General features: G+C 41.0%; 1 protein-coding gene across 5 annotated transcripts in view; it reads left to right on the top strand.

The window, feature by feature from the left end:
* Window positions 1–983: 983 nt before the first annotated feature.
* Window positions 984–15,306, top strand: part of CNRIP1 (cannabinoid receptor interacting protein 1) — a 34,263-nt gene continuing 19,940 nt past the window's right edge. The window contains exons 1-3 of one of the 5 annotated variants that reach the window (XM_031934186.1): window positions 984–1,161; window positions 1,467–1,679; window positions 3,612–3,762. In XM_031934186.1, the coding sequence (XP_031790046.1) occupies window positions 1,588–1,679; window positions 3,612–3,762 (243 nt within the window). In that variant the 5' untranslated portion in view covers window positions 984–1,161; window positions 1,467–1,587. Of the gene's footprint in view, window positions 1,712–3,611; window positions 3,763–15,306 lie in introns of all 5 variants that reach the window. The other 4 variants (XM_031934185.1, XM_031934184.1, XM_031934183.1 and 1 more) reach the window with 4 other exon arrangements.

Genomic DNA, 15,306 nt, shown 5'->3' with positions numbered 1-15,306 from the left:
TCCTAGCCACCCCACTTTTATCATTAACAGTTTTTGCATATGTGTTTGCCAATGCAACCTATATTTCATTATTTTGATAGTTGTGTAACGTTCTATAGTATGGGTGTATAAGAATTTATTCAATCATGTATTTATTGGTTAGCATTTGATTTAGGTTTTATTTTTATTTTTGCAACCAATGTTGCAATAAACACCCATATTACATGTATATTATACATATAGCTTATTATTTTTTTAAAAAGCAGTCTAACTTAGGTAAACAAAAACTGCCAAGCAAACCCATCCCTACCCATTTGTTCTCACTAGCCCACTTCATTTCCCAGGTGTGCTCCCCGGCTCTGGTACTATCCACTTGGGTGGTGCTGAAGCAGGTGCTCTCTCTGCTCCGAGAAGCCACTCCCAGCACAGTCCTCATACCCTGAGTCTCCCCTCGCTTCCAAAAGTCAGCTGACCTCATACCCTGAGTCTCCCCTCGCTTCCAAAAGTCAACCGACCTCTGCCACAAAAACTGTCCAATCACGCTTAATATGAAAATCTAAACTCTGCGGTGTCGCATAGGGCGCCCTGACAATAATCCTTTGACCCCTCCCACCATTTTGTCACCAGAATGCCTTAGGCTCATGCCAGTTGCCTTTTACATGGTTAACAGCTCACCCTTCAAAATCTGTGTAAATATATGTAATTCAATGCACATATTTATGTATATCATTTTTGAGACGAGCATACATATAATGGAAATGCACACCCACAAGAAGATGTAGCTCCTTGAATATGGTTATTTTCTTTCTCTTGCACCCATTCCTAATCCAGTGTGGCTCCATCACGTGGAATTGCGCCTTTCCTCGGCCATTTCCCCTAAGCTTTGGAAAGACTCGTATTTCCTGAAATTTAAATCACTAGCTAGCGGTTTCCTGTCCCCCTTCCCGTCTCCCTTTCCCCCTTCAGCCTCCTCCCGCCTAGCTGGCGCCGGATCCGAGAGCAGCAGCGTCCACCTCACGTAGTTGGCCGAGGCGGTATCCAGATTCCGGGGGTCTCGCTCCTTGCCGTAGTGGTCACTTAACCCCAGCGCCTTCCCAGTGCCTCCCAAGCCTCTCCTCCTTCCGCCCGGGGCTGTTCTAGGAGGAGCCTAAATGACCGCCTCCCCAGCTGAAGGGGATTGTGGTGCGTAAACAGGATCAGCTCCCTCGCCCCCAACTGCGCGGATCTGCGCCGCGGCCTGCGGGTCGGAGCGAGCCCTCGGGTGCGCGGAGGGCGCCGCACGGGAGCGGGGGATGGGGAATCGCGCGGCCCTGGAGCAGTCTCTTGGGCCCACTTCCTCGCCAAGTGGGGAGGGGGGCCACAGCCTAAGGAGTTGCTCCTCAAAAACCTGGGCGGACGGCGGCGACGGCGCGGATTCCTAGCGGCAGCCTGAGCTCCACCACCTCCCTCACCCTCCCCGCGCTTCCTCTCCGCCCCTCGCGCTCCAGCCACTTGGCCGCAGCCCGCGCTGTCCTCCGCCCCCCGGAGCCGCCACGCCAGACCCTCGCCCAGACATGGGGGACCTGCCGGGCCTGGTGCGCCTCTCCATCGCGCTGCGCATCCAGCCCAATGACGGCCCGGTCTTTTACAAGGTGGACGGGCAGCGCTTCGGCCAGAACCGCACCATCAAGCTGCTCACCGGCTCTTCCTACAAGGTTGAGGTGAAGATTAAGCCCAGCACGCTGCAGGTCGAGTGAGTGCAGGGCACCTGGTGGCGGTAGGGTCCCCCATGGGGTACAGGCGGAGGACCAAGGCCCCCGGGACAGCCTGAGCCTCTCAGGGGCCTCTGGCTTCGCTCCGCGCCCAGCGGGCCCTGGGGTTGGGGGAAGAGGTCACTCCCTGTCCGCCTTCGTCCCCTTCCTTCCCTTTGGCTTGTAGTCCTCCATTCTCGCTTCCCTCCACCTATCGCGGTGACCTCAATGAGTTCTTTAAAATCAGCGACAAGAAGCCAGGGTTTTTGCTTGTCTGTTTCTTATAAATTTCTCCTGCCTTCTGTCCAGCCTTGAGCGCAGAACCGCAGGCGGTCGGGGTGGAGCAGATGGGAGAGATCCGCAGGGTTCACCCACCGCAATCCCAGCCCTCCTGCGCCATCCAGGCGGCCCACCGGGTCTGCCCGCAAGGCTGAAGGAGGGAGAAAGGAGGAATGAGGTGGAAAGGCAGGGGAGGGATGGTTACTGGGGCTCCCTGAGGGATGCTCCCCACTCCCTTCGCCATTCCGTGGCTGGGACCCTGGGGTGGAGCAGCAGGCACTAGTAAGAGAGCGGCAGCCCCTTCTCTGGCCTGGTTTCACGATTTTCCATGCCGTAAGCAAGCTTTTCTTTTTCTCCTGAGTTGTCTGTTCAGCCTGGTGATGGTGCCTGGGATTAGCAACATCCTCACAGCAAGAGGATGTTTTTTTGGTTTATGCATGGCGGGGATGATTCCCAGCGACCACTGGATGATGCACCCAGTAGACCTCTGGCGGGAAAGTGTGTGGGAGCATGCAGTGGCCTACCGGGAAGAACTGCGGGTGGAGCCCTTTACCTCTTGCTTCTATCTACCAAAAAGTCTAGTCTGCAGAGAGAAAATAAACCAGCATTTATTGTATCTACTACATGGTGGGCATTATTGAGGGGTGGAAGGACTTTGAATTCATCAGACACTACTTATAGCTTACGTTTCAATTCAATAAACTTGTATTAGTCTTCCAAGGTGCAAGGACCTAGAACCAAATCTGGATGGTTTCTGGTACTCCTGGTCCACCTATTTGTCAGCATCCCCCACAGCTCCATGCACCCTTTATTCTCACATTTCCCGGTGTTGTGCACCTGGATATAATCCAGGCTTTTCCTTTCCCTTCTTTCCTGCCAACCTTATCCCCGGAGTTATCTGTTCTATATTCCATTTTTTTCCAGAGTATTCCTCTAGTGTTCAAACTAATCTAAAAGTTAATTTATTGGGAACAAAACTATTTTTTCTGGTTACATTTTAATGCTATCAAGGATTTTTCAACTCTTAACCCAGTGGTTCTCAAACCTGAGTACACATCAGAATCACCTGAAGGGCTTGTTAAAACACAGATGCTGAAGCTCTTCCCAGAGTTGCTAGTTTAGTCTATGGTAGGGCCTAAGAATTTGTTTTCTAAGGTCTGGGGTGATGCTGATACTGCTGGTCCAGGGACTTAGCTTTGAGAACAAAGGAATGATGCCAGTGAGAATTTCTGGTGGTGTAGAAGGCTTGAGGTACTCCAAATCATAGGACCCCTGGTTGTTGGAACAGAAGAAAAAAATATATATATTAGAGGACAAGTTCAGTATTCTCAATCATACCTGCATATTAAGATCACCTAGATAACCTTAAAATAAATTGAACAGTGTACAAACTTCATATCAGGCCAACTGAATCCTAACGTCTGGGGCTGGTGATATAGGTTGGTTTTTAATTCCTAACTAAAGAGGAGAAGCACTGCCTCCTGAACTTTCAGAACTTTCTCCCACACCACAATGTCCCCTTAGCTAAACCCTGTAAGTTTCCTGCCTAGAGTTTTGGTCCAGAACAGGACAGGGTGCATAGGCTAATTTCAACCATATGTGGTCAACTCAAGTCTATTGCAGGAATATTTCCATTGGCGGTGTGCTTGTCCCACTGGAACTGAAGTCAAAAGAGCCTGATGGGGACAGAGTTGTTTATACGGGTACATATGACACAGAAGGTGTGACCCCAACCAAGAGTGGAGAACGGCAACCCATCCAGATCACCATGCCGGTAAGGCCCGCTTGGGGGTGTAGGAGTATGGTGCCATGGAAAATGGAAACCACAGAAAAGAAAACGGTCACTATCTCTCTCTAAGAAAAGGTGTATTGGGAGCCAATTACTGTGGAAATTGAGTTGTGAATTTCCTTCAAGTATCTGCTGGAGAGAGAACTGCTTAATTACTGCTCTTTTGCATGAAAGACTGACCCTATAGCTGCTGAAAAGACACTATAAGTAGAAGCAGATGGTTTTGGAAGAGACAGTACTTACACTGCCATTTTCCCAGTTATTGTCTACATAAGAACTGGTTTAGATAATTGGCTGTGAAAGGTTTCTGATTCCAGTTAGGCCACAATTTTCTGGTTATGAGAAAGCTGATTTGAATGACACTTTGCTACTTAAAGCTAAATGGAGGAGCCAAAAAAAAGTGTCATGGGAAATAATACACCTCATATATAATATAATACACCTATTATATATAATATACACCTATTGTATATACACCTATATAATATACCTATTATATATGATATCTGATAATCCTATGTGATATCCTTGTGATAGCCACATGATAATCCTATCAGATATCATATATAATAAAATGATATACCCTGGTAATATGGCCCCAAGTAAGATAAAACAAACTGGTAGAAAGGATAGAGTCAAGATATAGATTTAACTGTATGTGCAAACATAATAAATAGGTGATGAAGCAAGGGAAAGGAAGGTTCACCTAAACTGCTGCTTGCAAACTGGGCAGCCTTTTCCCTCTGCAAGAGCAACTTTGAACTGTCTGCCCTCTAGCTTTATAGGCAGTATCACAGGGGTTCTCGAATATCACTCTGCATAAGAATCTCCTTGGGAATTTGTTTAAAATTCCAGTCCTAGGTTCCCTCTCCATTGATGTTAGCTCAATACAGCTAGGGTGGGAACAAAGAAACTCTTAGCATACCAGATCCTGAAGAGGATGGTGTGGGAATGCACTTTGAGAAACACCTATCTAATCTTTAGAACCTTAAAGTGTTCACAGTCCCCAGTAGACTTTTAAAAACCACAACAGTCACCTAACGAAATAACCTAGCAGCTCATCCCTTTGCATCCGATGTTTGAACTATTTTTAGACAGTGCTCTGTTGTTCTATCAACCTTCAACAGAGAAAATTACAAAAATGAGGGAAATGTATAATTCCTGCAAGGGAGAAATGTTGTTAACATGTCAATAAATGTTCTTAGAAAGTTGTTTCTATGTCTTTGAATATATATGTGTGAGCCTGGGCAACATAATGGGACCCTGTGTCTAAAAAAATTTTTTTTAATTAACTGGGTGTGGTTGATACTACACCTGTAGTGCCAGCAACTTGGGAGGCTGAGGCAGGAGAATCACTTGAATCCAGGAGGTTGAGGCTGCAGTGAGCTATGATCATACCACTGCACTCCAGCCTGGGTGACAAGAGTAAGACCCTGTCACTAAATATGTATATTTGAGTGTCATTCCATATATATACTTTTTTTCTACTTGTATACATCTGTCAATGTCAAATATATGCCCATATATGTATGGAATGTCATTTTAAAGTCTGTATGGTATTGTATTTTATGAATGTATCAAATTATCCTCAGCCACTTATTGCTGATGATTTCTATTTTTCAGTATTATAAAGAAAACCACATTAAAATCACTCAGTACTGTACAATTGTCTAATGTTTTCTTGATTCCTAGAAGAAATGTGCATGTTAAGGCATTTTATAAGACTGCCTCACTGACCTCTAGAAAAGCTAGGCAATTTACACTCCTATCATCTGTATTCAAGTATCCATTTCTCTCTGCACTAGTTATAGTTTGTCATTTTTAATCTGATTGAAATACTTTAATTTTTACTTACTGTTAATTTGAAATCTCGACATGTTCACTTACTATTTGTATTGCATTGTCTAATGTTTCTAGAATAATGTTGACTGTTAGTAGCAGTCAACTACTGCTACTAGCAGTAGTTGGAGATAATGTATCTTATTTGATATATTTGATGAATTACATAAAGAAATACACTTCCAAATACTAAACTTTTTCACAATAAGCCCTACTTAAACATGTATTGTTAATATATTGTTAAATTATATAGGCTCTTTTATTTAGAATTTTTAGATTTTTTTAATTTGCTCGCTTTATCAGCAAATATTTGAGGATTTCCTGTATATCAGGGACTCAGAAGAGTGGTGAACAAAATAGATAACCCGGGTTTCATAGAGCTTCTGATCTAGAGGGCGGAAACACGCTTTATACATGACTATCAATAATAAGGCAAATAATTGCTAACATGAAAAGTATAGTGAGAAAGTAGTGCTGTTAGAGTATATACCAAAGGTCTTATCCTAGTCCAAGATTTGGGGGATGGTTTTCTTGAGGAAAAAATCAAGGATGAATAAGAGTTGGGGAAAGAAAGAGCATTTGAGGAAAGAGTAGTTGCAAAAGTCAGGAGCTGGAGACAGCATATGTGTTCTAATGGATGAGAAGCCCAACATGGCTGGCATGGAGTGAGGCAGAGACAGTACAAGATAAAGCCAGAGAGGTATGTAGGGGTTAGATGTTATAGAACCTTCTTGCTACTGGATTTATCCTAATGACTATAGAGATTCATTGAAGTTTTTGAAATTAACTGTGAAATATGATTAACATAAAATGCACCAACTTTACAGTTACATAGGTTTTGACAAGTAGATGCTACTATATAATCACCACCCCAGTAAGGATACAGAACACGTCTATTACCCTGAAAATTATTTGCAGTTAATTCCTCCCCAACCTAGCCTATCCTGAGCTTGCTGTCTCAATATTAGTTTTAACTATTTAAGAATTTCATGTAAATAGAACAGTGCTGTTTGATTTCTTTCACTTAGTATAATGTTGAGATTCACCTATGTTGCATGTATCAGTAGTTGGTTCATTTTATTGCTGGGTAGTACATTATATTGTATGGATATACCATAATTTCTCCCTTCACCAATAAATGGACATCTGGGTTGTTTTCAGCTTTTGCTATTATGAGTAAAGCTGCTGTGAACATTTGAGTGTAAGTCTCAGTGTGAACACATTTTTATTTCTCTTGAGTAAATACCTAAGAGGACAGTTGCTAAATCACATGGTAAGTATGTGTTTATCTATGTAAGAAATAGCCAGATGGTTGTATCATTTCATATATCCACCAGCAGTGTATGAGAATTCTAGTTGCTTTACATACTCAATGTATGTCAGTTTTTTTAATTTTGGAAATGCAAAAGACATAGAAGACCCAAAACAATCTTGTTTGATCTATATTGTAGTCCTTAAAACAGGTAGCATAAACCTTCCAGCTTTGTTTATTCAAAGTTATTTTGGTTATTCTAGGTCCTTTGTGTTTTACATAGATTTTAGAATGGAACTTGTCAGTTCCTCCAAAAATTGGGATATAGAGTTTCCATTAAATCTATAGGTCAACTGAAAGATATTTAACATCTTAATATAGAGTTTTCTATACCATGAACATGAAATATCTCTTAGGTCATCTTTAATTTTCTCCACAATATATTACAGTATTTCCTCTACAGACTTTATACATATTTTGTAAAATTTATTATTTCATATTTTTGAATTCTATAAGTGGAATCTTTGCTGGTATATGGAAATAAAATAGATTTTTTGTATATTGGTGTTGGATCCTGAGACTTAGCTAATCCCACTTACTAATCCTAATAGCTATTTTTGGAAGATCCTTAGGATTTTTTAAATATGCTATCATGTCATCTGTAAATAGTTTCTCTTTTCTTTCCAATCTGTATTCCTTTTATTTATGGCCTGATTGCAATGGCTAGGACCTTAGCAGTTTGCTGCTAAATAGAAATGGTGAGAGTGGACATTCTTGTCCCTCAGTCTGAGGGAGAAAGCATTCTGTTTTTCAACACATAGTAGCTGTAAGGTTTTTTATTATAAATCTTTTTATCAGGTTGAGGAAGTTCTCTTCTATTCCTGGTTTACTGAGTTTTTTTTTTTTTTTTTTTTTTTTTTTTTTTATCATGAACGTATTATAACATGTTTTCAAATAGTTTTTCTGTATCTTTTGAAGTGATCATAAGGCGTTTTATTCTGTTTATGGTAGATTATATTGCTTTTTCAATGTTAAAATAACCTTGAATTCCCAGGTTAAATACCACTGGTCATGGTTTATTCTCGGTATGTATAGCTGGATTTGATTCATTAATATTTTGTTAAGGATTTTTGACATCTATGTTCCCGGGGGGATATTGGTCTATAGTTTTCTTTTCTTATAGTGCCTTTGTCTAATTTTGGCTATCAGAGTAATGCTGGCTACATAAAATGATTTGGAAAGTGTTCACTCTTCTGTTTTCTGGAAGAGTTTATATAGAATTGGTATTTTTCTTAATGTCAGATAGAATTCACCAATGAAGGCATAGATTATACTTAATTTGAATATTTTTTATTACAAATCCAATTTTCTCGATAGATATTGGGCTATTCAGATTTTATTTCCTGAGTTTTTGTAATTAGTCTTTGAAGTCATTTATTTCAATTAAATTGTGAACTTTATTGCCATAAAGTTTTTTATAATCTCCGCCATTCTTTAATGTCTTATGCTCTTTAATAATGTCTCCTCTTTACCTGCACCTTCCCCCCCCCCCCCCCCCCGGAGATGGAGTCTCACTCTGCCTCCCAGAGCAGCAATCTCAGCTTACTGCAACCTCTGCCTCCCAGATTCAAGCGATTCTCGTGCCTCAGCCTCCCAAGTAGCTGGGATTACAGGTGCGCACCACCATGCCCGGCTAATTTTTTTTTATTTTTAGTAGAGATGGGGTTTTGCCATGTTGGCCAGTCTGGTCTCAAACTCCAGACATCAGGTGATCCACCTGCCCTGCCCTCCCAAAGGGCTCAGATTACAGGCGTGAGCTGCTGCACCCTGTCTACTCTTTCATTCTTGATATTCAAAATTTTTATTTTTTTCCCCTATGATTAGTCTAGCTAGAGATTTCAGTTTTATTGGCCTTTTCAAAATCCTAGCTTTTTTTTTTTTTCTCACATGCTTCACTCTGTCTACTTCATTGTTTTCTAATCCTATATTTATTTCCTTTCCTTGTTCGTTTTGAAATATTTTAACTTAAGTATAATATATATACAGTAAAATGATCCCTTCATAGAGTTCTGCTTGTCAGTAGTTTGGTTATGATGCACTTAAGTGGTTTTTCTCCCCATTGGGGATCACTGAATTTCTTGAATCTAGAGGTTAATGTTTTCACCAAAATTGGAGCATTATTAACCATTGTTTTGTTAAATACTTTTTTAATACTTCATTCTCTCCTTTCTTCGTAGGACCCCAACTAAACATACGTTGAAAAGCTTGGTATTGTCCCATAAGTCTTTGAGGACATGTTCAATTTTCTTTCTGTTTTTAATGGATTTTCAGATTAGATCATTTCTACTGATGTATCGTTAAGTTCACTGATTCTCCTATTTCTAGTCTTGTGCTTATCTTCTAAATTCTATTATATTTTTTGGCTCTTTTCATTTGTCTTTTTTGTAGTTTCAGTTTCTCAAGATTCCTTATGTTGGCTAATTGAGACCATGTTTTCCTTAATTTATCTGAGCACGTTTGTAATTTGCTGGTTTGAAATATTTCATAAATCTAACACCTGTCTCTAGTTAGAGTAAATTACTATAGCCTGACTTTTTTGTCTTGAATATGGATCACACTTTCATGTTTCATTACATGTCTGGCAATTTTTGGCTACAAACTTAACATTGTGGATAGTTAGTTTATTACCAACTCTAGTTTCTGCTTTATTCTTCTGAGTATTACTAGTTTTTTGTATTCTAGCTGGCAGTAAACATTCCTGTACTCAAACTTCAAATTCTGTCTTCCAGCAGTTTGCAGCAGCTGATCTCTTTGCTCGGTTTTTACAACTTCTAGTTGCTGCTTTTTTAGCCTGGTCTCCTTTTGTGCCCATGGCGCTTAGCAGTCAGCCAAGGAACCGGACAGCTTATACTGAGATTTTTTTTTTTTTTTTTTTTGAGAGGGTGTCTTGCTCTGTTGCCCGGGCTGGAGTGCAGTGGCCGGATCTCAGCTCACTGCAAGCTCCGCCTCCCGGGTTTACGCCATTCTCCTGCCTCAGCCTCCGGAGTAGCTGGGACTACAGGCGCCCGCCACCTCGCCCGGCTAGTTTTTTTTTTGTATTTTTAGTAGAGATGGGGTTTCACCGTGTTAGCTAGGATGGTCTCGATCTCCTGACCTCGTGATCCGCCCGTCTCGGCCTCCCAAAGTGCTGGGATTACAGGCTTGAGCCACCGCGCCCGGCCAATACTGAGATTTTTTTAACATACCCACCCTGAGGTTCCCCTATTTCTCCAGCTGCTCTGTCAATCCAAAACTGTTTTGTTTGAGACGAAGTTTTACTTTTGTCCTCCAGGATGGAGTGCAGTAACATGATCTCGGCTCACTGCAACCTCCACCTCTAGGGTTCAAGCAATTCTCCTACCTCAGCCGCCAGAGTAGCTGGGACTACAGGCACACACCATCACGCTCGGCTAATTTTTGTATTTTTAGTAGAGACAGGGTTTCACCATGTTGGCTAGGCTGGTCTTGAACTCCTGACCTCAAGTGATCCACCTGTCTCGGCCTCCCAAAGTGCTGGGATTATAGGAGTGAGCCACCATGCCCAGCCAATCCAAAACTCTTTACTCTGATACCTACTTCTGAGGTTAGGAAATGCACTCAAAATACATACATACATACATACATAGCAACTATTAATCTTAGCACAACTTTATCTTTTAAGGATTGACTCTTTGCTGGTTTGTCTGCTTTTTCAATGGCCCCTGTAGGGTGTCCCTGTCCCACTATCCTTCATATGCAGTTAGTTAGGAATTACAGCAGGCTTTATAGTCAGATTTGAAGTTCTATTCCTTCTGCAGATCTTTCTACTAGGATTTTCTAGGTTATTTCCAGCTTCTCTGCCAGTCCTGATGCTGTCTTCCACCACTTCCAACAGATAGGGCTGTCATTTTCTCCTGCCAGGCTTTCAAGGGGTTGTGTAGTACCCCTTCATGGTAATGTGATAAGATAGGCACCTTAAAAACACTCTAGTGGCCAGTGCTTAGATTAGAAGGGGAGACAGAAAAGCAAAGAACAATTAGAAGGCCTTTGCAGTCTTAAATTTTGGTATTAGGGTTAATAGTTTTGTGAAGTGAATTAGGAATATTTTTTATAGCTTATGCTCTGAAACAATTTACATACCATGGGACTTAACTGTTACTTGAAAGTCTGATAGAAATTTCCCATAAAAGTCAGGACCGAAAGTAAAGATATTTAGAAAGAATGTCTTGCTGTCAATTTAGCCCATGACTTTTGCCTTTTGGGGGTTTTATTGAGTGACTATTATGTTTTTCTGAGGAAAACATCCATTTCTACAGAATTTCAAAATGTATTTTCAGACCTCTAGAAAATTAAATGCTTCTGATAAACCAGTTAATCCATCAAAAACCACACCCTTAAACAAGTTTAGAAGCACTTTAACTGAGTTGCACACTGACGTTGGGCTTCCAAAAGTTACAAAAGTTTGCTCTAAGAAACAGCTGTGTGTAAAAACAGCTCATAGCTAAATGCCCTAACTGTTCCATGTGGAGTGTTTTCACTTTTGTTTTGTTTTGTTACAAATTAGAGCTAGGAAAGCTTTTTAACTTTTTTTTTCTTCTGGGAAACAGAATATTTCTCTCCCTTCTAATGAGATGTTTTAACTCATTCTTTTTCAGACTGTTTTCTGAAGTCTGGGTCCACCTGAGATATTTCAGTGCTCACTGAAAGGGGTGGGGAGAGGGCAGGCATCTCTCTTGTTCATCTGGTCATGTGCTGCCTTATTGGGTAGAAAAAAGTTCTGCAAAATCTTTAAAATTGGCCAGGCACGGTGGCTCCCGCCTGTAATCCCAGCACTTTGGGAGGCCAAGGTGGGTGGATCATGAAGTCAGGAGATCAAGACCATCCTGGCTAACACGGTGAAACCCTGTCTCTACTAAAAATACAAAAAAATTAGCTGGGCGTGGTGGCGGGCGCCTGTAGTCCCAGCTACTCAGGAGGCTGAGGCAGGAGAATGGTGTGAACCCAGGCGGTGGAGCTTGCAGTGAGTTGAGATCGCACCACTGCACTCCAGCCTGGGTAACAGAGCGAGACCCCGTTTCAAAACAAAACAAAACCAAAAAAACTTTAAAATCACTCATAATTGACCATATGTGTTTTTTTAAATTTTTGCACCAGTAACCAGATAGCCCAGCATCCAATCTAAGCTCAAATCAAGCATTGTGTTTAATATGCTAATATTTCAGACTATCATGTGTATTTTTTCATTTTATGTAAAATGCTAAACACCATCTTAAATTCTTTTTAAAATGATATATAGGTATAAATATATAAATTAAGGTTAAATAAGGTGGGAAAGTTAAATTATATAATCTAAAATTATGGAAAAATCAAAATTGACTAGAAAAATTAACACTTGATTTTAAAATAGAAATCATAAAGAAAAATAAATTACATCTCTACACAGTGTAAAGTGAAAATAAAACAATAGTGAGAAATATGATGCTTCTTGAAGAGTCTGTGATATTTTAAAAATACCAATCTTCAACAGAAATATTGACAAAACATTTTCCAGAAGAAGAAACTAAATTAAAATGTAGAAATGTGATTCTTGTAAATGGTAGTGAAAAGTAAACTAGGAAATCTATTTTTTCAAAGTAATTCCCAATGACATCTTTTTTTTTTTTCTTTAAATAAGAGACAGAATCTCACTCTGTAACCCAGGCTATAGTGCAGTGGCATGATCATAGATCACTGTAACCTCAAACTCCTGGGCTTGAGAGACCTTCCTGCCTCTCAGCCTCCTGAATAGCTGGGACTACAGCCACATGCCACCAGGCCAAGCCAATTTTTTAAATTTTTGTAGAAATGGAGTCTCACTATGTTGCCCAGGCTCATCTCAAACTACTGGGCTCAAGCAATCCTCCAGCCTCGGCCTCCCAAAGTGCTGGGATTACAGGGGCGAGCCACCACGCCTGGCCCAATGGTATCACTTTTCTGAACAATGCTGTCTTTGCTGTCAACATTGTAAAACGGTTTGCAAACTTTAAAAGGACCAAAATGGCCATATGTGGGAAGAGCAATAAAGATTCATTTCTTTTGACCAAATAATTCCACTCCTATTAAAGTAGACATATATACAAAATTATTTATTAAAGCACTTTTTGTTAGAGGGCAACTGACATATCTAGTATCTGGGGAGTAGTCTAATTGTCATGATACATCATGATAGAGTCCTATGTCATCATTAAAATTGGAACAATTAGGCCAGGCACGGTGACTCACACCTATAATTCCAGCACTTTGGGAGGATAAGACAAGAGGATCGTATGTGGCCAGGAGTTCAAGACTAGCCTGAGCAATATAGCAAAATCCTATTTCTCCAAAAAAAAAAAAAAAAATTAGCCAGGCGTGGTGACATATTCCTGTAGTCTCAGCTCCTCCAGAGACTGAGGTGGGAGGGTTACCCTAGCCCAGGCATTCAAGGCTGCAGTGAGCTGTGATCAAACCACTGTATTCCAGCCTGGGCCACAGAATGATCCTGCCTCAACAAACAAGGACAAAATTGTAACAATGAATGTATAGTTAGACAACATATACAATTGTATAACACTGTGACAAAATTGTAACAATGAATATGTAGACGATATGTACAATTATATAACATTGTGACAAAATTGTAACAATATGTAGACAATATATATAATTGTATAACATTCTGACAAAATTGTAACTATGTAGTTAGACAATATATACAGTTGTGTAACATATAATGTTAAATAATTGCAGCTGTAAAATATGTTTATGTGAAGGAGACCTGAAAATCAGCTGAATCAAAATGTAAGGATTACTGCCACTTTAAAAATTTGCTCAAATTTATGAATCTGTTTTTTTTTTTTTTTTTTTTTTTTTTGAGACAGAGTCTGGCTCTGTCACCCAGGCTGGAGTGCAGTAGCGTGATCTCGGCTCACTGCAAGCTCCACCTCCCAGGTTCACACCATTCTCCTGCCTCAGCCTCCCGAGTAGCTGGGACTACAGGCACCCACCACTGCACCCGGCTAATTTTTTGTATTTTTAGTAGAGACGGGGTTTCACCGTGGTCTCGATGAAGGGGTTGCCTGCCCCTCCACACCTGTGGGTGCTTCTCGTTAGGTGGGACGAGAGACTTGAGAAAAGGAAATAATACACAGAGACAAAGTATAGAGAAAGAAAAGCGGGACCCAGCGCTCAGCTTACAGAGGACCCACGCCGGCACTGGCCTCTGAGTTCCCTTAGTATTTATTGAGAATTATTTTTACCATTAAAAGGATAAGGGAGTGGCTGGACAATAGGATTATTGTAGGGAGGAAATCGGCAGTAAGACATATGAAAAAATCCTTGTAACATGAATAAGTTTAAAGGAAAATGCTGTGCCTTGAGATGTATATGCGACATCTCCATAAACCTTTTAGCAGTATTGCTCCAGCAAGTCCCACCTTATTCCAGCAAGTCCCACCTTATTCCTAAAGGCGTTTTCTCCTTACTCAGTAAACAAGGCACACAATGGGTATTACCCGGAGATGTTCCAATCCCAGGGAGGGGCAGGATTTTTAACCATCAAGCTTCTTTCAGGTACTTGTTTAACAAAGACACATCCTGCACAGCCCAATATCCTTTTAACCTTAAATCACCTTCACACATGTCTCTTGCAAGGACAAAGTTGGGGGTAGGGTCACAGATTAACAGCATCTCAAATACAGAACTAAATGGAGTCTCTTATGTCTACTTCCTTCTATATAGACACGGTAGCAAGCTGTTCTCTTTCTTTTCCCCACATCTCGATCTCCTGACCTCATGATCCGCCTGCCTGGGCCTCCCAAAGTGCTGGGATTACAGGCATGAGCCACCGCACCCTGCTCAAATTTATGAATCTTATTTCACTTTTTAAAATCATGTAAATCATCTAAGATGCTGGGACACATTCCTAGCCTTCCCCTCTGTGCCCAGCCAAAAAGGAATTCTACAGGGACTTGAATGGCTTTCTGTTCTGTTTGGTGTGATCGTAAATGTCAGTATTTGAGAATTTGACTTTCTTCAAAAAATAACTAGCACAACACCCTTAAGGGTAAGTTTGTTTTATTTATTTATTTATTTTATTTTATTTTATTTTATTTATTTATTTATTTATTTTGAGATGGAGTCTTGCTCTGTCACCCAGGCTATGGTGCAATAGTGCAATCTCGGCTCTCTGCGACCTCCACTTCCCAGGTTCAAGCGATTCTCCTGCCTCAGCCTCCTGAGTAGCTGGGATTACAGGCACCTGCCACCACGCCCAACTAAGTTTTGTATTTTTAGTAGAGATGAGGTTTCACCATGTTGGCCAGTCTGGTCTCAAATTCCTGACCTCAGGTGATCCGCCCACCTTGGCCTTCCAAAATGCTGGGATTACAGGCATGAGCCACTGC

This window comes from Piliocolobus tephrosceles, chromosome 15, assembly GCF_002776525.5.
Source record: "Piliocolobus tephrosceles isolate RC106 chromosome 15, ASM277652v3, whole genome shotgun sequence".
Classification (NCBI taxonomy): Eukaryota; Metazoa; Chordata; class Mammalia; order Primates; family Cercopithecidae; genus Piliocolobus; species Piliocolobus tephrosceles.
This window is presented reverse-complemented; position numbering and strand designations above follow the sequence as displayed.